This window comes from Scatophagus argus, unplaced genomic scaffold (assembly GCF_020382885.2).
Source record: "Scatophagus argus isolate fScaArg1 unplaced genomic scaffold, fScaArg1.pri scaffold_28_ctg1, whole genome shotgun sequence".
NCBI classification, from domain to species: Eukaryota; Metazoa; Chordata; class Actinopteri; family Scatophagidae; genus Scatophagus; species Scatophagus argus.
In genome coordinates, this window is record NW_025421230.1 from 24,371 (window position 1) to 50,566 (window position 26,196).

General features: G+C 43.2%; 1 protein-coding gene and 2 long non-coding RNA genes across 3 annotated transcripts; 1 reads left to right on the top strand and 2 right to left on the bottom strand.

Moving 5' to 3' along the window:
* Positions 1–5,773: 5,773 nt before the first annotated feature.
* On the bottom strand, positions 5,774–16,163 carry LOC124055931 (coxsackievirus and adenovirus receptor homolog). Its single transcript, XM_046382959.1, has 6 exons — positions 16,073–16,163; positions 9,536–9,619; positions 6,470–7,454; positions 6,283–6,372; positions 6,129–6,177; positions 5,774–6,009 (listed from the first exon to the last, which is right to left on the bottom strand). Exons 3-6 carry the CDS (start codon positions 7,412–7,414, stop codon positions 5,963–5,965), a joined length of 1,131 nt encoding a protein of 376 aa, XP_046238915.1. The 5' UTR covers positions 7,415–7,454; positions 9,536–9,619; positions 16,073–16,163; the 3' UTR covers positions 5,774–5,962.
* A 4,073-nt stretch (positions 16,164–20,236) lies between these two features.
* Positions 20,237–22,604, bottom strand: LOC124055932. Its single transcript, XR_006842875.1, has 4 exons — positions 22,502–22,604; positions 21,762–22,381; positions 21,463–21,540; positions 20,237–20,585 (listed from the first exon to the last, which is right to left on the bottom strand). It is a non-coding gene; the product is annotated as an uncharacterized LOC124055932 (long non-coding RNA).
* A 1,347-nt stretch (positions 22,605–23,951) lies between these two features.
* Positions 23,952–25,268, top strand: LOC124055938. Its single transcript, XR_006842881.1, has 3 exons — positions 23,952–24,057; positions 24,807–24,996; positions 25,131–25,268. It is a non-coding gene; the product is annotated as an uncharacterized LOC124055938 (long non-coding RNA).
* The last annotated feature ends 928 nt before the right edge of the window (positions 25,269–26,196 follow it).

Below are 26,196 nucleotides of genomic sequence, written 5' to 3' on the forward strand. Positions count from 1 at the left end.
AGACCCAGCCTCTAAAGAAGTAATGTCTCAGATTCTTGTCCCCCTACAGCATTGGTGGGCTACATGGGATGAGTATCACAGATGCCAAGGCCACTTGGTGCTGCAAAGATCTGTTCCATCTTCCGTAGAGCTTTCTACTGGCCTCGAATGGAAAAAGATGTGGCTGAGTGGACATCCAGGTGTGAAAGATGCGTTCGACGTAAGTCACATCCTGAAAGTAAAGCACCCATGACATTACTCCTCTTGAAGTTGTAGCCCTTGATTTTTTTGACTTTGAGTAGACCTACAGATGCATACCAGTATGTACTCATAGAAACTGATTTATTCACAAAGTATGCATGGGCCGTCCCCACCCGGGACCAGACGGCGAGTACCACAGTCAAAGTTATTCTCAAACATATAATCCAGACTGTGGGATGTATTGAACGTTTTCAGTCGGACCAAGGGGCAAACTTTGACTCTGCTTTGCTGAAAGAACTTTGTCAATATTATGGATGCAGGAAAAGCAGGACAACCCCCTACCATCCAGAGGGTAACGCCACCTGTGAACGCTGGAACCAGACCTTACCTGATATACAAGATACAAGATACAAGATAGGTTTATTTGTCACATACACCATCATACACGGTACAATGTGCAGTGAAATTCTTTGTGTCCCTGCTACCAAAAAATAGGTAAATAAAAAAATTTTAATTTAAAGAAAAAAATAATAAAATTAAAATTAACTTTAAAAAAAGTGAAAATGTGCATTATTTACATGAGTGGTATTTACATCTAGTGCATGTAGTGCAGGTGGGAGTGGGATTGTCCAGATTAACGCTCACTGTTGAGCAGACGGATGGCCCGGGGGAAGAAGCTTTTCCTCATCCTCTCACTGTTGGTTCTCAGGCAGCAGAACCGATGGCCTGATGGCAACAGGGAGAGGAGTGAGTGTCCGGGGTGATGGGGCTGCCTGAGGATCTTCTCGGCTCTCGACCTGCATCGTTTGGTGTAAATGTCCTGCAGGTCGGGTAAAGTTGTTCTGATTGTCCGCTCAGCTGAGTGGACTACCCTCCTAAGGGCCGAGAGGTCCTGCTTTGTGCAGCTGCCCATCCATGTGGTGATGCTCCCACTCAAGATGCTCTCAGTGGTGCAGGTGTAAAAGTTCCTGAGCACCTTGAGGGGGAGCCTGAAGTCTCTGAGGCGTCTGAGGTGGAACAGACGCTACCTGGCCTTCTTAACAGTCCTGTGAATGTGCAGTGACCAGGACAGGTCCCGTGTGATGGTCACACCGAGGTATTTAAAACTGTCCACCCTCTCCACCTCAGACTCGCCAATGCAGAGTGGACGGATGTCCTTCTGCTGCTTCTTCCTGTAGTCCACAATCAGCTCCTTAGTTTTGCTGACGTTCAGCAGGAGGTTATTCTCCTGGCACCAGCTCTCCAGGTGGGTGACCTCCTTCCTGTAGGCCTCCTCCTTGTTGTGGGAGATTAACCCCACGATGGCTGTGTCGTCAGCAAACTTTATGATGGTGTTACTGTCTGATGTGGACACACAGTCATGTGTATACAGGGAGTACAGCAGGGGACTCAGCACGCAGCCTTGGGGAGATCCAGTGTTGAGGGTGAGAGGGGATGAGCTATGGGTGCCCACGCGTACCACCTGTTGTCTGCCAGTAAGGAAGCTGTGGATCCACCTGCACAGGGAGGAGTTCAGTCCAAGATCACACAGCTTGGTTACCAGTCTGGAGGGGACTATGGTATTGAATGCTGAACTGTAGTCCACAAACAGCGCTCTCACATAGTTCCCCATCCTAGTGTCTACGTGGGAAAGTGTCTTGTGCAGCAGGAAGGTTATGGCGTCGTCTGTGGATCTGTCAGGGCGGTATGCAAACTGTAGGGGGTCCAGGGTGGGGGGCAGAGAGGAGGTGATGAATGTTTTGACCAGCTTCTCAAAACATTTCATCACCACAGATGTGAGGGCTATGGGGCGATAGTCATTGGGATTACTGGGCTGGGCTGTCTTTGGGACGGGGACTACAACAGACTTCTTAAAGCAGGTGGGAATCACACACTGTGAGAGGGAGAGGTTGAATATCGTTGTAAACACCGGTGCGAGCTGTTCTGCGCAGGCTTTGAGGACTCGACCGCTAATGCCGTCAGGCCCTGCTGCTTTCCTGGTGTTTACACTTTTAAACATCTTTCTCACCTCCAGCTCCGTCACAGTGAGCGTCACCTCTTCACCGGCTGGGAGCGCAGCTTCTTGCCTGCTGTCCGACTCGAAGCGAGCAAAGAAGTTGTTGAGCTCATCAGCCAGAGAAGCGTCGACTCTCATCTCGGGTGGATGTGTAGCTTTGTAGTCCGTGATGGTGTATAGTCCCTGCCACAGCGCCCTGGAGTTGCTCCCCTCCATCTGCAGCTCCAGTCTTGCGGCGTAGCGGCGTTTAGCCCCCTTCACCGTCCTACGGACAGCGTAGGTGGCTGCCCTGTACAGCGTCATGTCTCCGGTGGCGAGTCCTGAGTTGTAGGCGGCGGTGCGGGTCCTCAGCGCGTCGCGGACAGTTTTGTCCACCCACGGCTTCTGGTTGGGAAAAGTTCTGGTGGTGGCTGTTGGTGTTACGTCTTCCACCATTTTCCCGATAAATCCCACAACCGCTTCCGTGAACTCGTTGAGGTCACCGTCCGAGCTGCACCGAAACATATCCCAGTCCGCTGAATCCAGTGCGCCCTGCAGAGCGGCCTCTGATTGGTCAGTCCACCGTGTTACTTCTCTGACTGCAGGAGATTCCTGCTTCAGCCGTTGTTTGTATTTCGGCATGAGAAGGACTGCACTGTGGTCCGAAAGGCCAAACGGAGGCAGAGACTTGGCCCTGTAACCATCCTTGAAAGGAGAGTAACAGTGGTCCAGAGTCCTATCTCCTCTGGTGAGGCAGTCGATGTGGCCGGCATCACCTTCCTCAGGTTAGCACGGTTAAAGTCCCCGGCCACGATGAGGGCTGCATCAGGCTGGTTAGCTTGATAGGTGGATACAGCCTCATGTAGCTCGGTGAGAGCAGTGTCCGCTGGTTGAACGGCGTGGTCCGGAGTCAGGGGGGTCAGCCATGTCTCAGTGAGGCAGATGACGTTACAGTCCCGTATATCCCTCTGGAACTTTATTCTGGCCCTGAGTTCATCGAGCTTGTTTTCCAGTGACTGGACATTGGCGAGTAGGATGCTGGGCAGAGGTGAATGGTGTGCTCTGCGTCTCAGTCTGTTCCTAACGCCGGCTCGTCAGACTTCTGCTCGCCTCGGGGCCTTCTCCGTGACCTGCGGCCTGAGCGTCCATTGTTGTTGTTGTTGTTGTTGTTGTTGTATCCTGCCCGTAGGATGTCGACGGGCCAGGTCGGGTCCGGGATTAAGTTGATAGGAGCACAGTTTGAGTACTGTGCTCCAAGGTTGATTAGTGTCTGTCTGTCGTATGTGTTACGACCTACAACAGGATGGCTTAACAAGTTGAAAATTACACTAAAAACGACTATATACAAACAAATTTCGGGAGCAGGTACGACAGCGGCCGACCTCACCAGCGCCATCTTGGTTTATTTACCAAGATTGTTGGGTACATTGGAAATTGTGTCACTACTGATGTCATTACTTACCACACTTTATGTTTTGTAAATCCCCCACGCAGACTGTGTACAAACATATATCTATATATAGATATATAAGAATTTCCCCTCGGGGATAAATGAAGGAATTCTGATTCTGATATATATATCCTGCTGCTGTCTCTGCTGCTGTAACATGAGAATTTCCCTCATGGGATCAATAAAGTACATTTATCTATCTATGTGCCAAACATACGGAACAAGTCAAAAATGTGAGGGCCATTGGATGATTATTACTCTCCCCATCTTCAGAATCAGGGTACATATATATATATATAATCCCAACATTCATCAGAGTATGTTATAACATGTACTGGCATCCAACATCAGACAGGTGTAATCACACTCGATCCCAGCATCCAATATTGACACATACAATTATAATGGATCCCTGCATCCAACATCAGGGTATGATATCACACAGGATGCTGGCATCCAACATTAACACACGCAATTAATATAGATCCTGGTATACACTTTCCCACGTAGACACTAGGATGGGGAACTATGTGAGAGTGCTGTTTGTGGACTACAGCTCAGCATTCAATACCATAGTCCCCTCCAGGCTGGTAACCAAGCTGTGTGATCTTGGACTGAACTCCTCCCTGTGCAGGTGGATCCACAGCATCCTTACTGGCAGACAACAGGTGGTACGCGTGGGCACCCATAGCTCATCCCCTCTCACCCTCAACACTGGATCCCCCCAAGGCTGCGTGCTGAGTCCCCTGCTGTACTCCCTGTATACACATGACTGTGTGTCCACATCAGACAGTAACACCATCATAAAGTTTGCTGACGACACAGCCATCGTGGGGTTAATCTCCCAAAACAAGGAGGAGGCCTACAGGAAGGAGGTCACCCACCTGGAGAGCTGGTGCCAGGAGAATAACCTCCTGCTGAACGTCAGCAAAACTAAGGAGCTGATTGTGGACTACAGGAAGAAGCAGCAGAAGGACATCCGTCCACTCTGCATCGGCGGGTCTGAGGTGGAGAGGGTGGACAGTTTTAAATACCTCGGTGTGACCATCACACGGGACCTGTCCTGGTCACTGCACATTCACAGGACTGTTAAAAAGGCCAGGCAGCGTCTGTTCCACCTCAGACGCCTCAGAGACTTCAGGCTCCCCCTCAAGGTGCTCAGGAACTTTTACACCTGCACCACTGAGAGCATCTTGAGTGGGAGCATCACCACATGGATGGGCAGCTGCACAAAGCAGGACCTCTCGGCCCTCAGGAGGGTAGTCCGCTCAGCTGAGCGGACAATCAGAACAACTTTACCCGACCTGCAGGACATTTACACCAAACGATGCAGGTCGAGAGCCGAGAAGATCCTCAGGCAGCCCCATCACCCCGGACACTCACTCCTCTCCCTGTTGCCATCAGGCCATCGGTTCTGCTGCCTGAGAACCAACACTGAGAGGATGAGGAAAAGCTTCTTCCCCAATCCCACTCCCACCTGCACTACATGCACTAGATGTAAATACTGCACATTTTCACTTTTTTGAAATTTAATTTTAATTTTATTATTTTTCTTTACAAGCGTTCTCTTTTGCAATATTTAAATTTAAATTTTTTATTTACCTATTTTTTGGTAGCAGGGACACAAAGAAGTTCACTGCACATTGTACCGTGTATGATTGTGTGTGTGACAAATAAACCTATCTTATCTTATCCAACATTAGCATGCTATTACACTGGATCCTTGCATCAAACATCAACACAGTACTCTGGAATCCAATACCATTATGGAAAATTATACTGGATCCTGGTATCCACTGTAAGGGCATGCAACTATGCATAACTCTGACATCCAAAACCATGATTTGCAGCTTGAAAATAACCAACCAAATATGCTTTATTGCAATGCAAACATTTTATGACATTTTGATTAGCAATGACAGCCAGATCAAATATCTCATCCCCCTTTCAGTATACCACTGTAATATTTCTCGTGACAAAACCATTTAGACAAAAACCTTCTCAAAATCTAAAATAACTTCAGAACTAACCAGAAAAGCTATTACCAGTTTACAGCTTGTCAGTATAACCATAGCATAACACTGCATATAACACAATCTCCATATCTTTGTTAATGAAGTATTAGCATCCACTATCTCAGTATACCTATGGAAAATCCCTATGTGACCATGCAATAACAACCAAATTCTAGCTATGATGCACTATGTCAGTACATAATGACATAACATTATTTCAAATGAGTGATGGCCCCAAGTGGCCCTGTAAAAAACTTCCATCCATTTTCTCAGTATACCATTGTGATCAGACCAAACTTACACTTAAACTAACAGAAGCCTTTCTCTGGGCTGAATTAAAGCTCACAAGCTGGTAATCTTTGAAAGTAATGCTCCCATAACTTCTCCATCTACAAAGCAAAAGAGAGAAAAAGAGCTATTTTAATTGAATGGAAGATTTGGCTTGCACGCCACAATCCCTTAAATTCAATACTGCAGTGAAATATGATTTCTCAGCTCAAGTTCTTACCCTCATAATCCACATTTGTTTCAGGTATCTCTTCTGTAGAATCCTCCTCCTGTCAAGGACAAAAATGACATTTACATTTCTGACGTAAAAGGGAAAATTTTATGAACAATAAATCAAGCTTCTACCCTTAACCTTAATGAGGTTTACCACTCACCTTAATTTTCATAAGGGTTATGGTTATGTCTTCAAGTTCCATGCCCATCTTCTCCCACAAATTCCATGTGTTCTCTATACAGTCTACCATCTTTAACATAAAAAATTATTTACTGAATTATTTTATTTATTGAATTATTTTACAAAACAGGAACTGTAATTACTACTACATCAATTTCCTTCATTACCGTGGTCATTTCTGGCTGTGCAGGGACAAACCTCTCTTCATCAGCTGAGACATTTTCTTCATCAGACTTCTGCTGTTTTTTTTGTTTCCAGCAGCGGAAAATTATGCCTGCCGAAATTATGATAATGAAAGTAATGGGAACAGTCACTGCGATTGATACTGCCCCATCCAGTGATGAAGTGTTTTGAGATTCCGTGGTGAGGTTCAAATGAACCGTGTGGGTTTCAGCAGTGTCATGGACCATTCCAAAAACTTGGTTGAATACTGACATCATTACCACAACAGTAGTTGCCTGGAGTGTGTGAGGGTAGGTTCCTGTGATAGTTCCTGTGGTGATTACAGTGGTGGTTCCTGTGGTGGTTTTTGCATTGTCTTGTGAAGACAAGTCATCATGAGAGCTTGCAGAAGTTTCGGTGGATGGCAACAAACTGTAGTTTGCAGGGAAGGTGGTGACTAGTGAAGACCTGTTCCTCAGCTTTAAGTCCACATCAGACTCAGTGCCACCATCGGAACCATAAACTGGAACAGGCACCTCCTCCATTACCATCAGCTTAATCTGACTGCTTTGGACTTCTCGAAACTTTTTTACTGTACATTGATAAGTACCTTTGTCTGTAATCTTAACACGTTTAATGGTTAGTGAAGCATCTCCATCTTGGGGATCTGGAGAGGAAAAGTGGACTCGGCCTTCAAAACCAGTGAAGTGGTGTAGTACGTTCTCAGTGTAACAGATGAGGTGTTCCTCTTCCTCTTGACCATCTGAACGGTTGACCGTCCACTCAATCTCCAAGTCGCCAACATCCACAGAAGCAAGGGTGAAATGGCATCTGAGGCTGATGTCATGTCCTAGCGCTGCTTGGTATTCAGAAGAGGGGCTGGTTAAATTCAATCCACAGGTGGATGTAAAAAGTACTGACACCAGACCGATGAGCAAGACCAAAGCCATGGAAATGTTTGGGGGCTTGAAGGATTAACATCAATGTGATCTGTAGGGTGTGATAGAAATAATAATACATTTGTATTTTAGAACACAATACTTGAATATGCTACTGCAATATTACCCTTTATTTCTGTACTTCAATGTTTAGGGTAAAAGCCTTGTCAAAGTCTGAAAGAGCCCTCTGAAAACTAGACTAGACTACTAGACCCACACATTTTGATAATATTCAATTCATCCTGTTAAAACGGTTTGTTGGCTCAGTCTGAGCATGTTGAACAATGACTGTTAAATCAAAAAACAATATTGTTTGTAAATTCACAGTTTATTTTATTTTTTTTCAAAGCACTATAAATCCTTCCTTTTTTAAAAAACAGATGGTTTATGTCTTTTTTTCTTTAATATATTGTCCACCACATACAACAAATAATTTTAAAAGCCACTCTCCCTCTCCCTCTTCTTTACAGATGACCTAAAGCCTCTCTCTCTCCCTCCTCTCTCCAGAAGGGAGAACCTACCTTTCACTTTTCACTCTCTCTTCTTTACAGACCTACCACCTCACTATCTCTCTCTCTCTCTCTGTCTCTCGTCTTTACAGACATCCAACAGTTTTTATTAACCTCAAAGCCATTACGAGTCACTCACGCGTGTGCGCGTGCGCGCATGCACACACACTTAGCTTCCCTACCCGTGCTCCATTGGGCTCGAAAGGGCACGTGATCTCGCAATGCATTGTGCACATTGTGTGCCATTTTTGCGGGCAAAAGTTTTTTGTTTGTACATCACTTAGATACGGTGCTGCAAGAGAGTGAGACACACCAGGAAAAAATGGACTGCACAAAAGAGACAAACAATGGACTGTAACGAGACAAGCTGGACCTTGTTCCAAAGGCTTGGTACCTCGAAAAAAATAGTAAAATTGGTGGAATTGATCCATATGAGCATGTGCAGTGATATTTATCTGGGTTTGCACTTTGTATTTTCATTTGTTACCTCATTTGCACTGTTACTGGAATTTCAACAGTGTCACTGCACTGCACAATAATGTTTGTAATAAAGTGAAAAGCTTTAAAAACAAGAAGTGTTCAGACATTATTGCTTGAGTAAATGGCATGGTCTCATAGAGGACTTCTTATAGCTCAATTAAAATAGTTGGAATAACATATATACATATATATATTTCAGATATTGCTACTGAACTACAATATTTATTATCACTATCAGGCACAGTTTTATTAACTGTCTTTGTAAAGTGCAGGCCTGGTGTTTGTCGTCATATGAGGAAGTAGCAGGTGAGGAGATTTTTATGACATATCAATGACATGTTAAGGATAAATAGAAATAAGCAGAGAAAAATTAACAGCCATTCATTTTATTTTCTGAAAAAACACCACCGACACCAGTCTGAAAATGTCGTGAACACAGTAACATGTGTCGGGTGATTGCGAGGAAAGCGATGTTTGGTCGTCTCACGGTTGCTATCCCAGCCATTCCCCTGGCTTTGCTTCCACGTTGGAAATGAGAGAAATCTCACCCCATCGTTTTTTTTGTTTTGTTATTTATTGTAGCCGACGTAAACACACCTTTCAGTTGCCCACAAAACCCACAATGCATTGCGGTTTTTACACCCCGCTACGTCACACTTTCGAGCTCTATAACAATGCCATCAGTAGGGTAGTATTTTTATCATTACTTTCCATGTCAAGTTCACATGCTTGTCGCGATTTCTACCCCCAGGTGTTGACCTCACTGGCTCATCTATACTGTCAAAACTGTTCATTTTAAAGACTGAAAACAAACGAGCGCCGCCGTGTTGGATTGCGTTTAACGCTCACCAAATTCTGATTGGTCGAGAGGACATATCGCATTAGGCTAAAAATAGTTTCGGCGCTCATCGCGGTTTGGAAATAAACTGCATCTTGCAGTACATTTTAAGCAAGGAAATGTAGCGATTCGTCATGAAATGCTGGAGCAGTGAATAAGATCAGTACAGAATGGCATGACGAACTCATTTTTTTTAATTTGGCGTTTATTGCGTTTTGGAAAAGAGCTCTTAATTTTCGTACCTTTCGTTTTCGTGACATACAAGCACACAGTATTGTAAGTATAAAGTTATAATCAGTTTCTTACCTCCTACGTCCATTAACTGCACAATTAAGTCTCCCTGTGTTTCGCCTCATCCATTTAGCTGCACGTCTTGCTTCAACTCAGCACCTGGGAAAGCATCGCAGATTGGCTCTCCAAATCTCGCGAGATTACGATATACCTCGCTACAAATAATGAAGCACAACACTGACAGTGACTTTAATCCTCATCAGAATCCCCAGAGGTTTTTCCACAGTGGTCTGCAGGTAAGACTTGACTGATGTTTGGTCACACAGTTTGTGAAACTGAGAGAGTTGTTGGTTTTCTTACATTGTAATATAAAGACAGTGGACCACAATGTCGATGTAGGTAGGCAGGGGCGAGTATTTCATTCCACTGATATATCTTTGTTAAGAACTTGGTGAACACCCCCGTGAAATAGTTTCAGAATCAAAATCCTTTATTAAACCCTTGCAGGAAATTGTTGGATTGCAGTGCTCCATTTCACAGTACAGGTAAATAAAGAGGAAAGTAACATTAAAAAGATACAAATAAAATAAAATGGTAATTAAACCCAATCCACAAATAGTAATATAATAATAGTAATAATAATAATAAAAAAATGGAAATACAAGAATAGAAAATCAAGAAGTAAAGAAATATACCCTTCAAAATGGACACTATATACATTGTTAATATTAACTTAAATTGTGCAAATAGAAATTATATACAGAGTAGTAGGATATTTTGTGTATTGCACATATAACAAGGGTTGGGCTTCAGAAAACTGGACAGTACAGTCTCTGTGACTCTTCTGTTAACATTTGATTCCACTTGGAGATCAACTCAGAGTTTTTTCATTTAAGGCTGTAAAGGTTAGATGTTTGGTTTGTTGGTCTTTACATGCAGAGAAATTGGTCTTCAGTGACCTCTTGAAATTTGTTGTCAATTTTGGGCACTTCCTGTTGTGGTAGATATAGACACCATAGTTTTCTCTGGTCCCCTGCCCAATTTGGCTGGTGACCACATGTTTAGTCGCATGTGGTCGCTTCATTGCTGGATGTCTCGGTGGTGTTCAGCAAACAACGTGGCCTATATAGACAACTGGAAAAGTTTCTGGGGAAAACCTGGTCTGGTTAGGAGAGGTGGCATCCATCCTACTTTGGATGGGGCAGCTCTCTTGTCTTTGAACATAGTAAATTCTGTACACCACCTAAAGCCATGACAACTACCCAGATTCCAGACCAGGGGGCAGAGCTGCTGTCTTACACACCCTTCTGCAAGCTCCTTTCTACTGTCACCCCCCCAACCCTCTTCACACCCCATTGAAACTGAGTTGTTCATAGAGTTGTTCATGAAAATATAGTTAAAATCAAAACAACTACTCTAGTTAACCAGTCCAAGTATTAAATGTGGTTTATTAAATATTCAGTCCCTCATGTCCAAATCTCTGCTAATAAATGATCTGATACTCGATCACCATATTGATGTAATGTCACTCACAGAAACCCGGTTGCAGCAGGATGAATTTCTCAGTTTAAATGAATCAACCCCTCCGTGCTGCATTAACTACCAAGTACCCAGAAATACTGATAGAGGAGGAGGAGTGGCAGCAGTTTATCAGTCACGATCTGCATATTAACCCTAAACCTACTGCTAAATACAATTCATTTGAAACTCTTACTCTTAGCTTCTCACACACAGACTGGAGAGCAGATAAACCACTTTTATTTGCTGTGGTGTGGTCCCCCAGCGCCTTATTCTGAGTTCTTAAATGAATTCCCTGACTTTCTATCATACTTAGCAATAAACTCAGACAAAGTTATCATAGTGGAAGGCTTTAACATTTGTGTGGATGTTGAAAATGACTGTCTAGCTCCTGCATTCAGATCACTGGTAGACTCAATTGGCTTCCCTCGAGGGTAAATAAACCCACTCACTCCTTTAATCATACCCAGACCTGGTGCTAACCTATGGCATTGAGGCTGACCACCTTACAATTTTCCCCCAAAATCCTATCTTGTCCGACCACTCCTTAATAACATTTGGATTTACTTTGGCAAACTATACTTTGCCTGGAAAAAAAATCCACTACAGCAGATACCTTTCTGACACTGCTGTATCTAAATTCAAAGAACGTGTCCCAGCAGAGCTACCCTATATTAATACAATGGAGGGCAACTATGCCAATTTCACTCCCTCACAGGTAGACGTTTATGTAGATAGCACTGCAAAACCATTTCTTGGGACCCATAATTCTGTAGCCCCTCTGAAAAAGAAGGTTATTGACCAGAAGAGAGTAGCCCCTTGGTACAATTCAAATCTACACATATTGAAACAGAAAACTAGACAGCTGGAAAGAAAATTACATTCCAGCCAATGTGTCGAGGATCGTCAAACCTGGAAAAATAGTTTATTAATGTATAAAAAAGAACTTTGTAGCACCAGAAGGGCATATTACTCCTCATTAATAGAAAGGAACAAGAATGATCCTCGATTCCTCTTCAATACTGTGGCCAGGCTGACTAAAAACCATAGGGCTGTTGAGCCATGCATCCCCTGACTCTCAGCACTCATGATTTCTTAACTTTCTTCACTGATAAGATTGTGAACATCAGAGCGAGGATTGGCAGTAATACGCCACCAAATACAGTTTCTCTTATAGCAACCTCCACACCGTTAGTATGTTTGGAGAGCTTCTCCCCCATTCACCTCTCAGTTAAGTTAACTTCAGTCAATACCTCACCCAAGTCATCCACTTGTCTACTCTAACATTTCTGTACTGAACCAGATCAATCTCTCTTTAGTCACAGGTTACCTCAGGCCTTTAAGGTGGCTGTCATCAAACCACTATTAAAGAAACCTTCCCTTGACCCAGATGTATTAGTTAATTACAGATCTACATCCAACCTTCCATGCATCTCCAAGATCCTTGAGAAGGTTGTCCTAGAGCGGCTACATCGACATCTCCACTCTAATCTGGATTTAGAGCACACCATAGTACTGAAACAGCACTGATTTGCAGCAGTGCAACAGCACTGAAATTTCTAATGACCTTCTCCTGGCATCCGATAGAGGTCTTGTCTCCATACTTTTATCAGAATCAGAATCAGCTTTATTGGCCAAGTTTGTGTGTACAAACAAGGAATTTGACTCCGGAATTAGATGTACAAGTCATGTGTACTAGGCTTAAGATAGATGTTAGCTTTTCCGCAAAAGTGAGTGCAAGTCAATACACTTATATTTTGCTGAACAGGTCTCAGTCATACACTTGCACAGTCTGTTAGTCACATGCTGCAGAGACTGGCTAATGGCTTTTTGAGCCTCTTAAACATCTGCCATTGGGATGATGGCCTTTGCTTATTTCTGGACAAATGTTGTTATTTATAATTTAATTCAGTTCAATTTTATTTATATAGCACTGTATACAATCAAAATTGTCTCTAGGTGCTTTACAGAAACCCAGAGCCTGAACCCCCGAGCAAGCAGACAGTGGCAAGGAAAAACTCCCTTTTAACAGGAAGAAACCTTGAGCAGGACCCGGCTCACAAGGGAGAACTATCCTGCTGAGAGTCGGCTGGGTGAAGGAAGAGAAGAAGAGGTAGACAGGATAGAGAGGATGAAAGAGAGAGAGAGAGAAAGAAACATACATGAAATAGACATAATAAATTACAAAGGACAAACATGATAGGTTGTTATAATTGGAATTGGAATTCTGAAGACTATGTATTGTATGTATTTGTTTTTTAGCTGACAAGTTAGTTATAACAGCACTACATAGAAGAACGACATAGGCAGATGTCGACAGTAGACACTGGGTTTGTAGTTCAACATGTGGATCTGGATGGAGAGAGACCTGCAGAAAGATACAGAGAGAGAAAGAACCCCGATTTTCTGGCCACTGAGCTAAGGACTATCAGCACCTTGCTCAAAGCACTTGAACTTTTATTATCCACCACCTGAGAAAACAGGATTGAACTGGCACCATTTCCTTAGAAATTATTTTTGCAAATAATCCAGGCTGTTAGTGATGATGCAAACTGGGGCTTCATATGGACAATACAATTACACAGTGTCTGAAGTATGTATGAAAAAAAAATCCATAACATTGTATACACAGATTTACAAATGTTTGGATAGTTTCTGGCCAGAAACACCTCCCTTTTTCGGGAAAACAAATGTCAGCTGGGGTAAAAGATTGTCCAATCGCACCATGAAGTTTGTCTCAAGTGGAAGTGTAATCTGCATTTATCTGTTAGAAGTTAGAACACTAGCTTGCCGTAGAGTTTTTCTGCCCCCAAGTGGCCAAAATAAAGAACTGCTTCCTCGATGTTTTTTTCTCTCCAAATATTGATCATCTTCTGTTTGTTTTACAAAACAATTAAGTCTATACTCATGTTTACTGAAATAATTCTCAACAATTAAGTAATGTAAGTAAAGTTTTATGTCATTTGTACATAAAATGTGTGTTTTTCCTGTCATAACGTTTTTGTCAACACCATTACACCACACAATAGAAAGTTAATGATTCCTATTTTGGTTTGGTCTGATATAGATTTAGAGCATTTAAACCCTTGTGTCTGCACCTTTAGTACATGTTAAATGTGGAATATTCCTTTTTATTTAATTTTTATGCTGTGTCACATGTGCTCTTTGAGAACTCTTATCATTTGCATTTAATATAAAGAATAACAGTTCTGGACATAAATGAACACATTCTTTCATTTAAAGGAACAATTACATGAATAATTTGGCTGTTTTAGACAAACAGATTGAAAGTATTCAAAAATACATACAAAATACAAAAGATTTTCTCCACTCAAATACATTTAACTTTGCTCATTCACTTAATTTAAAAATTTGGTGCAACAAATCACTTATCATGTAAATTTTACTTTCTTTCACCACCGTCGGACAGAGAAAATGACGGTGTTGATAAAAACAACAAACCTACAGGAGCCTTTTTGCCCTTTTTTCATTTAGCAGATGTGCAAAATTGTAAGGGGGTCCTCAGGAATATATCTGACTAACTATCTAACCAGTTTTATCTTATTTGTTTGATTTAACTGCTAAATTATAAGTGGCTTTTTCCTGTGACACTAGTTTGGATGCTTCTTTCATTTTATTTTATTCCAGGTTGTTAAGTACAATGGCCTCAAGGCATATTCGCCATCACTAACACCTGCTTATGGTAAATATACCATATTTCATCATATTTCCATTGCACAGTCAGTAGTGTAGATGTCAGAGATAGATGTTAACTACTGTCTGATATTATTTTGCTTCTGGATTCTTTCTCTTCAGAAAAATTGATCAGAGATTATCAAGGCCATGTTGCAGGTGCCAACCCCACAATGAAAATGCTAGAGAACGCTATATGGCATGCAATTCACATCATTCAGTCTTTGCAATTCATGGCCAACTCAAAAATCCCATCCCCATCCCAATTTCCCAATTCAATTTTCACCAAGGTTTGTGGCTGAACTCAAAGGGCATGGATTCAGTCCGACGACACAGAAAATCTACCTCACTGATGTTGTTGGATTTGTCAAATACATTTTGAGCATGAGCCCTTCAAGTGTGAGGCTTGAACAGAACGCTTTCAACGCCAGCGCCGTTACTCTGCACACACACATTACGCACAGCGCGTAGGGCACCAAGTGCCAGTGGGGGCACCAAAAAAAAACAGGCTCGTGAAAAAATCATTTCAATAGGCTAGGTACTAGTGACGATATGGCACCACAAGGCATTTGTGCTTAGGGTACCCAAATGGCTAGCAACGGCGCTGTTCAACCTCAACTTGGAATTGTGAGCATGGTTGAGAGACATTGGGAGGAAAGTAGTGGGGCGCCAGCACCACAAATAAGTCAGGCAAGTTAAGCAAATAATTAACAACATTAAAGATGATGTCATTTTCCAATTTGGGGTATATGTATATATACTTAACTGCATTTGTCTTTTTCTGCAGCCACACTCATCAAGACATTGAAACATACAAGCTCAGTTTATTGAAATGGCACCAAAACATATAGGCACAGTCCTTGGTGAGATAAGATATAATATGGTTCAATTATTTATATAGCGCTGTGAAGAACAGGCTGTGCAGCCTACCCAGACTTTCAGGAAGGCAGTGTAGGCTGCACGGCTTATTCTTCACATTTGGTATTGCGGTGGAAAAAATGAGGGGAATTAAGAGACTGTGAGAAAAGAAGAAAACTGTCTAAATGTATTTTATTTTAGCTCTTGCAAGAGGACTGAAACCAATAAAGTAGCAACAGGTACACTAGAAGGAGACAGTGCAAAAAATATTCTCAGCCACGTTTTTATATGAAACAGCTCACAGATAACAACAAGGCCACAGAGAAGATGATTATTTGGATTTCTGGCTAACAGTTATTGTGTCTGAATGGGTGCCATGGCAACTCAAGGTTGCTCGTGTGTGCAAGTGTAAATCTCAGGAGAGTATGTGTATTGTGTCAATCACTGGTGCGACTAAGGTGGGCTCAACTGCCACCTGTAGCCATGTTGGTCCATGCAGCCCCACTCTTATTTGTCGTGTGTGTATAGTGGGTGGCAGCTCACCTTCAGGTTCGTTGGTAGCTTGGCACGCTACTCTCCGCTGACTTGGGAGTCATCGATGGATGGGTGTCTTCTGGCTCCGGGATGCGCTTTCAATGGTTGGCGTGGATCCAGGAGATTCTCCCAGCGACCTTTACAGCTGTCTGAATGATAAGGAGGATCTGAAAGGGGCCTCTGAACTGCCACTGTTTCCAGTGCTTTCTCCTGAAGTTTTTGATAATCACCCAGTCGCCAGGCTTTAAGTGGTGTTGTTTTTACCCATGAGTGGAGAGAGGAGAGTGAAACCGAGAGACTTACACAGTAGTTTAACATGTCATCATCATACAGCTTAGAGTCTAAAGAGAGTCCCTGGCCTAAGCCCTGTGTTTGGAGGCCTCCCATGAATCTCAAACGGACTCAAACTATGCTTGTTACTAATTCGCGCGCATGTGGAAAAGCACAAGAGTTGGTATCTTAACCAGCACTGGGCAGACAGATGTGAAGTCTTTTGTGTTGAGTGATATGACCCACTGCATGTGGAACCATGAGTGTGAGTTCAAAATCTCTGGAGGATGTCATTGTCTTCTCTGCAGCTGCTACAGCTCTCAGGCAGAAAGGCTGCCCTGTTGCTACTGGATAGAAAAATAAGCAAAAGGTCTAAGTTTGTCCCCATGTTTTTGATAGAGGACAGAAGTGGCATATCCACCTTTTTGGTCCACAAACTGTACAAATGGTTTGTTTGGGATTGGCAAGCCAAGTGCACTTTTCAAATCTTCAAAGGCCTTGCTTCTGGAGTGCATATGACTTTGTTGTGAGCTGCCAATTGTTTACCATGGACTGTGGCTGAGACTGTGGCTGAGAGAGGTGCCTCTCACCTCTGAGTACTAGGAAGCTCAAAACTTGTTTTTTTTAGTTACAGTCCGTGTCGGCCGACCCTCATCTCTAACTTTTTTTAACAGGAAATATTGGAGTGCGCACTGGTGAATCATCACATGGGACAATTATGCCCGCCTTAAGTAATCAAAGTCAAACACCAGTGTAATGCCATTTATGGCTTCTTGTTTTAAGGGGTACTGTTTTAGACCTGTAGTCTGATTTAGAATGAACTACCACAGGTGTTGCATCTTTCAGTCCAACATCATACTTATGTTTAGCCCAAAGGATATACATTATTGGTTTTGCTATACACTGTCCTTGGATCCTCTGTTCTGCAGTACTGCACTTTGTCCAGTAGATATGTGTCAATGTTAACCTCTCTGGTTTCTCAACCTTCCAATGCCAACCTTTCTCAAAATCTGTGTCTTTCCCTTTACTGATATGTGGTGTACAATGTAATTCCTGTGGTGTCATGTAGTGTCCTGTGTGTGAATGACATCAGGCTCTCTGGAGTGTGTGTGTGTGTGTGTGTGAGTCGTGTAACAGTTGCCACTCATAGACATAGAGCAGTCCCAATGGGCTGTATTTAACCATTTGTGTTGGATATTGATAGCCTAGATCATCCTGTTTCAAAACTTACACCATCTGGTGTGGAGTGGAGAGTTATGCTAAAACTGCACATTAAGTCCCTGCCCAGCAAATTGACCGGGGAGTTCTTTGAAACAATGAATGAGCGTTTAGTCATCTGATCATCCAGTTCACAGTGGATAGGGACCGAATAACTGTCCCTCACATGTCTGTCCACTCGTGTCAATAGTTAAACAAGTTCTACCATTGAGTTTTGGAACAAATGGTAAGGCTGATGTTGTTAAAAGAGATGTAGTAGCTCCTGAATCTACATGTCTGCATCATGTCACATCATGTCTTCCAACAGATAAGGTTAACGTAGGAAATTTTTTGTAATCTTCATCATGATACATTGCATAGGCAAATACATCACTTTCAGGAATCCGTTTCGAATCATTTTTCTTTCCAAACAATACTAGTCTTGTGTTTGTGTCCCTGTCTGGTGTGCGAGTGTGTTTGTGTGTTACCTCATCCTGCTTCCTCCTGGGTGGCTCCTGTTCTTCTGGGGTTCTGGGCTGTTCTCCTTCCTCCCTCATGGTGGGGCACTCATTTGACCAATGTCCTTTTTCTCTACAGTTAAAACATTCTTCTGGGTCCCAGTGGCTGCCCCCTCTGCCCCGCACGTTGTTTCGAAACCTGCCTCTGCCTCGTCCTCGTGCCCCACCTCTCATTGCATTGTACATGGTCAGCTGGACCTCATCCAGTTTCTCCTGTCTTTTCTTTTTCTTCAGTGCATTCTGATGTTTCTGAATGTCTTCTTCCTGCTCAGCATGTTGTAAAATATCTGCTAAGCCACATGTTCTTCAGGTAATGCAGTGGCAGGTTTCTGCCAGTGAGGGGTGCATTCTGCTCAGAAACAAGCTTTTAAGGTTTGATTAGTAAGCAGACAGTGGGGGGTATCCCATAGTCTCTGGGTGTTCCGTGCCACTGTGACAGTCAAAGGCAACTGTGAGGTGCGCCAAGAATGTGCCCACAGTTTCTTCCGAGCCCTGACTTATCATCTCCAGAGCAGTGGTATCCTGTGAAACTGAAAACGCACCCTGGACATCCGTACCGAGTGCTGTAATTGCATCTCTGTATTTTTGGTTGTCGTTATGTATCCAGTCTGGGATTTTCAAGCGCAGAGGCAGCCTGGCTTCAGTGAAATAACCTCTGATTTTATGATACTGAGGCCCAAAGTTCTTTTACAGTACCCTCTGCACTTCAGTTCAATTCAATTCATTTTATATAGCACCATATACAATCAAAATTGTCTCTAGATGCTTTACAGAGACCCAGAGCCTGAACCCCCGAGCAAACAGACAGTGACAAGGAAAAACTCAGTTTTAATAGGAAGAAACCTTGACCCAGCTCACAAGGGAGAACTATCCTGCTGATAGTCGTTTGGGTGAAGGGGGGGGGGAGAAGAGGTAGACAGGACAGAGAGGAGGATAGCGCGCGAGAGAGAGAGATTGTATGTATTTGTATTGTATTGTATGTATTTGTTTTTTAGCTGATATGTTGTTTAAGTTAGTTCTAATAGCACTACATAGAATAAAGACATGGGCAGATGTTGACAGTAGACATTGGGTTTGTCAGAGGGCCGGATGCAGTTCAACATGTAGATCTGGATGGAGAGAGACCTGCAGAAAGATACAGAGAGAGAAAGAAAGGGAGGGAGAGACACAAAACTACGAGGACAACTGGACACACAGTTAGTCACATAAAATAATGAATTATATGTTAATCTGATGAGGGGAGAGGAGGGGAGAGGAAGAAGAGGAGAGGAGGTGGGGGAGTAGAGATGATGGTGGTATTGGGGAGGAGGGGGAGCTGCTTGGTGGATCATGTTTGTGTCCCCCAGCAGCATAGCTATGATAGAGATTAAAGATTAACAGTTAGTCACACCTGTTCTACCTGTGGCTGTCTGTCAAGAAGTGACTGTAACTATGCCTACCAGCCCTACACACTTTGTTTGAGGCTAACTATATGCTTTACTAAACAGAAAGGTTTTAAGTCTAGTCTTAAAAGTGGAGGTGGTGTCTGCCTGTCAAACCCAGATTGGCAACTGGTTCCACAGTAAGGGTGCCTGATAGCTAAATGCTCGTCCTCCCGTTCTACTTTTCTGAATTCTGGGAACTGCCTTCAGGCAGGAGGTTACGGTCCATTCGGACCAAAACCTCACGCCACAAGAACAGTTTCTTCCCCTGTGCTGTTAGACTGTCGAACACCAAGCGACTAACATGCTGCCCTGCACCTTAGTAACCAATTTTTGCTCATGTCATTATCCACCTTCTGTTCATTTGCACTTTACCTCACCCACTTGCACTATACTCCACCCTGCACTACCTCACTTTTGGACTACCTCCAGAACCATACTTATTTTACTTATTTTATTTTGTGTTACCTTATTCTATTTTATTTTATTCTTCTATTATATGTTACTTGTTACGTTCTGTGTTTGCACCAATCACCAAGACAAATTCCTGGTACTGTGAAACCTCTTCACTTACAATGGCAATAAAGTCTTTCTAATTCTGAAGTAAACCTACACTCTGTGATCTGAGTGTTCTATTGGGAATATATGTGACTATTAGATCCTATAGGTACGATGGGGCTAGTCCAATTCCCTCATGGTTGGTCTGTAATCTCTGCAAAATGTTCAAATTCTCTCAGCCACTGGGTTGAATTCTTCTCTGGGGGGGGGCAGGCAAGAAATGGCATCAGTAAGGTCTGCCTCTGTCCATGGGCGGTGGACCAACATTACCCCGCTGGGTCCTGCCACCTTCATCATTGGGTATGACTGTTCAGCGGGGGTTTCTGTGGGGGTTTCTGGCAAAGGGGGCCTGGCGTCATGCCGTATTACTTCTTCCCCTTCTGCTTTCGGTTGCTTGACCACCCTCGTCTTGCTTCTAGTGCCATCTGCTGGTCCCCTGCTGCTGGCCCCTGCTCCATCCTGCTGTGATGCTGGGGAAGGCTCTTGTGGTGCAGCAGCTGGGTTGTATGGTGGTGGTGGAGCGGAGTCCAGATCAGGATGGATCTTCCCAAGATTCAGCTCGGAAAGAAGAGGAAATTGTTTGTTAATATGTTGTGCGTGTGTGTGATTTTTGTTCTATCTCTCCCTTTTCCTTCTCATCTTTCCTAATCTGTCCCTTTAGCTGCTGTCTCTTCCTTTTCTGACTTTCCTCCATCCACATGGCATATGCTTTCCAATCTGCTTTAAAGGGTGTGAAAAGGCACAGAAGGAGGGGCTTTTCCCTTGAGTGCACCTTTTTCCCTTTGCTAGCTCTGCAGTATCCGCAGTATCAAGGATCAGGTAATACTGTGTGTACTTTGCAGCAGATCCTAAAAATGTTCTTTGTGTATGATTACAGTTAAGATTCCTACATTGCAGGATTCTACAAGAGACCACAAGAGGAGCTGACAATATGGCTCAACCCAGGGAAAGTCTAAGAACTTTATGATATATATTAAATATACTTACATGTAATATTAGCCAGTTCAGGTTTAAATCAGAAAAGAGAACAACTGTATGCACTGTTGTATTAGAGCACTACCAGACTGTTAAAATGGTAATCATAATAATGGCAATGCCTATAATTCTAACAATGTTAATGTCCAATAATAGAAGAAAGCTATAAATGAAGGTAAATGTCCTTTCATGCAAGTAATCTGGCACTCTGTGTCCCTATGAATTGATGTTCCACAACTTATGTAATGTAGTACTGACAGCTTTATTGAACAAAGTGTAAGAGATGGGGAAACACACAGAATAACAGCACAAAGTATCATTGAACATGTTTAAGAATGAAAAGTAATAAAAATAAATACTATTTACAATCTGAACAGGACAGAATGGATTTTGTGTGTGTTTATATTTTATGTCCCTGAGTGTGTTGGCCACAGAGTGTGCAGGTGGGGAGATTTTGTACCGGCAAAACCTTGATTCCTTGGAGGAGGTGCATGGGGCCTGGAATGTGTGCCCAAATGCAGTCCTTTCCACTCCACACCTATAGGTAGAGTCACAGTCAATGTGAGGTTAACTGAGTAAATAATTTCAAGTTTGTTACATTACACTTCATTTAGCAGACGCTTTTCAACGCCTTGAATTTCTATCTATCTATCTATCTATCTATCTATCTATCTATCCATCCAAAGTGACTTACAGAACGAGTAGTAGCTCACAGAATGAGTAGTACTTACATGCACGCATTACACAGAGTATACTCACTTGCTGGTGAAGGTGGCAGGGAACACGGCTTGGTGAGCCTTGCTAACTTGTGATAAAATGGTGGCTTCCCCTGCATGCTGCTGACCCACTGTGCCACCTTCTCTGCTCCTGGCTGCATTGGTACACGGTCCACAGCTGAGGACCTCAGTTATGACTGTGTACCACCTGGACATGTCACAGATGTGATGTACCTAAATTAAATATGGGGGAAAAAAATCAAATCAAACAAAGGTCAGTAGCAGTATATGACTTTCTGTGCTCTTTATTTCCTTTCACATCTACATACATTGTAATAAGTTATACCCGGGTATGGCAGCAAAACTGCATGTAAGGAGTGAAGGAGTTCGTCCACACTCTGACAGGGTACCACACAACGACCCGGAAAAAGGCCTGTGGAGTTGGCAGAGCCCCACTGACATAGCCAGGAGCACTCCTTCAGGTGGGTAAAATAACCTATGATTAGATTTCATCACCTTTCGCCTCCTGACCTGAACCTAACCCTTGTAGAGCTGCACGAGTGTGAACAGCCCTCACTCAGTGTCCTCCTTCAGCCGGGATATGTAAGCTGCTGGGATTCCATTGGTGTCTTCCCTCATCTTCACGCAACCCTCTAGCTCCACCTGCAACACACAGAACACATACAAAGAATTTGGTTATCATTGTGTACAAAGTAAAATTAAAACATGTTAGGCAAATTGTTCTCATTTACATTGCATACACATATATTCAGTATCACTTACAGGGGAATCACTCAGATTAACCTTGGAGGTGGATGGGGACTCTGTGGGCTGGCTGTTGACTTTAGGCTGCTTTGTTCTCTCCGCAGGTCGGGCAGCAGCTTTTGACTGCTCTGTCCTCTCTGCAGGTGGGGCAGTGGCTTTTGGCTGCTCTGTCCTCTCCACAGGTCAGGCTGCGGCTTTTGGCTGCTCTGTCCTTGCCGCAGGTCGGGCTGTGGCTGCAGGCTGCTCTCTGATATCCCCCTTTGGATTTGAGCTAGTGACCCCTGCTCTGTGTTTGTCAAGCAGGCTGGAATCATAAACATCAATTAAGTACTGTCATGGCTGATGTCACTGCAACTGTAATAGTGAGTAAAGATGATTCATGAGAACAATCCATTGTATTAAATATAATATGCTTACAACTTCATGTGGACCACATCATTTGTCCCCAACGAGTGAAATGGGGGCATTCTGGTACTGGCCAAATGGCATCACCAGCTTTCCCAGGCACAGCTGACAGGAAGGAAGGCGCTGGGTTACCTTCCACTTGCAGGAGCTTCTCTGCGTTGACCAGGGCAGTGGCCTGGTTCAGAAGCTGCTGCAGAGGCCTGTGAAAGGTGATCTTTTTGTCCCAGTACAGACGGGCCTCTTTGGTCGCTGGATGGCCCGCTGATGGTGAGCAGGGGTTTGTGAGTTCACCACACGGATGACCTGGGTTGTAGCCATCGGGAACCTCTGCACACACAAGACATACATACGTATATATGTTATTATTATTGTTTTTACTATTACTATCACTAGAAAAATGGACTAGAGAACTCCTTCAGCGACAAGCAGACTGTACAACAAGCACTGCTCTTAGTCCACAGCATAACATAACCTGGACAATCTGACAACTGCACATCAATACCTGTACATAACTGTAAATTTCAGAATTTCTTATTTGGCACTGCTCACTACAGGAATGTATGTATTTTAGTGCTTTAGGGCTGCTGTAGCACTGTCAATTTCCCTGTAATAAAGCCTAATCTTTTCTTATCATATCTTAAAAACTACAAGACTGTGCGTGCCATCTTTACACTCATCACCATGAGTATGGAACTCTTATTAAATAATGATGTGATATACAGTTAAATGGGTAAAATAAATGAAGTAGCGTTACATGAATGAAGTCGCGGTAGGTAACTTTACCTGTTAAGCTTAAGTCTTGTCCAGCTAAAATGCCGCTAGCAAAGGAAAGCAAAGGAAATGAGGAGACTATTTCTATGCAAATTAATAAACCCGGTTGTTTGTCGCAGATTTGTCTCCAGTCTAGCTGTCAGTGTGTCAGCCTAGCCGTTATTTTTGTAATAGTTAAATTTGCAATTTGCATACGGTTACTGGGTTTCTACGGCGGAGACGCGCGATTGCATGGTCCGCCTACGATGACGTCCTAGATCACGATTGAGAGTCTATAGTCGGCTCCACCAATCAGAGTGCGCAACCGTCTACAGTGACCACAGACTTTTGTAAGACGGTTATGATGGACTCCTCGTCTCTCAGCCCGGATCTGCTGGCGAAGCTCCATCTGCAGCAAGGTAACAGTGCCAGCCGATGATACACCGTCTTCCGCAACCATGACTCGATGCAATTGTAACTTTTTTACGTCACTCAATCGGAAGGGTCACTTAATAACATGTCTCAGCAATATAACCGCCGTTTTCTAAACTTTATTATTCGGTCAACATATAAGTGTTTGCTACTTTTATTCAGCCAGCTAAGACCCCACGTCCTTATACATCACGTTTTGGGTTTGCCTGTTTAAGAAAGTAGGTTTAGTGAAGCCCTCATATTGTTCATGACATGTATTGCCCCAGGCCTACATGCATCTAGGTTTTCACTTGCAACACAATGGCTAACTCACTTGTAGAGGGCTTCTAGCTCACATATAATGTTCAGTGGATTTTAGTATTTTTTTTAAATCTTGAGTGTGTACGCATTTTTGCCTTCAGGCACCAGAGGGCCTCTGCACCATGGTTGCAAAGTCCCTTTCTTTCCACTCAGATTACATTTTCTCAGTTGCTAAAACACTAAACCCCATTCTCTGAACCAAATTCTCAGTGGTTGAAACTCATCTTTCAAATTAAACACTCTTTCGGTCAAACCTTTAACACTGTTCAGGTCAGGGCAGAGACAATTTGCGAATCTTATCTGCTCGTTCTTGCGAAACGCTACACTTGCATTGCAAAATTGTAAACACTGGCAGCAAAATGTGAATGCAGCTTCAGCACAACTCAACGACTCACATTTTTAGTGATGTGATCAGACCAATTGGGCAGGATAAAAGTCAGTTCAGAGTGCACAGGTGGCACACGTGCATCCATCTACAATGGACAGAAATATACAGAGAGGCAGAGGAGAAAGAGTTCGTGTGAGAGGTGATGGAGGAGGGAGAGGCAGAGGAAGACCAAGAACAATCATTACTGATGAAATCTGGGCAACTACTGCATCATCAGGACATTCAGAGAAGAGAACGGGTAATTGTTTCTTGTTGTACAACATTTGACATGCTACATTACACAGTAACACTTTACTGTAAGTACAGTAACGTTCATTATAATACAATTTTTTCTGGCTGTATAGGTTTGTAAGTGTATTTTCCCCTTTGCAGAATTGAAAGACAACCAAATGAGGGTGGAGGGACTCCTCTTTTTTCCCAACAACAAGAAGCACTCAGCAGGTACCGGCCAGTGGCACTGACATCGCATCTGATGAAGACACTGGAATGGCTGGTCCTCGTCCATCTCCAAGCTGGAGCTCTCAGGCGTGGATCGTCATCTCACGTCCTGGATTATGGACTACCTCACCAACCGCCCACAGTATGTGAGGACTACAGACTGTGTCTCAGACATAATGGTCTGCAGCACAGGGGGCTCCACGGGGAACAGTCTTGGCTCCTTTTCTGTTCACCCTGTACACTGCAGACTTCAGGCACAGTTCTGCACATTGTCACTGATCAAGGACTTTGTGGAACCGCCTCCAAGGAATGCAGGGAAAATCAAGGAGCTGGTGGTGGATTTCCGCAGGCGCGGTCATGCCCCTCCAAAACTGGTGAACATCCAGGAAATGGACATGGAGAGTGTGGACTCTTATAGGTACCTGGGTGTTCAGCTGAACAGCAAACTGGACTGGACTCATGACACTCACATGCTTCACAAGAAAGGCCACAACAGACTCGATAGAAACTCGATAAACTGATCAACAAGGCAGCTCTTTCACCCCAAATGCCAAATGTGTGTGGCAGAGTTATCGTAGGTCCTTCCTTCCTGCTGCTGTCAGATTGTTTAACAACCAGCACTGCCCCTAGTAGACCACACACACTTAAGGACTCATTCACTTAAATACTGTGAAAGACATCTTGACAATAATAGTAGTAATAATAATGTGCAATAACTAATGTGTAATAATTTTATTGGTTTGAGGAGGAAGAGGACGACGGAGAGTCATTTTTTTTAATTTATAATTTATTTATTAGCCCATGTGCAACTGTTGATTTCTCTTGTACATAGTGTTTTATATTGTATTACTATTCTCTCCTACACTTAGGTAAATTGTTTGTTAATTGTTTATTAATTGTTTATCGATAAATGCTAAATGCATTTACAATAAATATTTTCTGTTAGCTACATGCCCTGGGTGCTGTGTCCTAAATTATTTTATGTAGTGTCTGATGAATG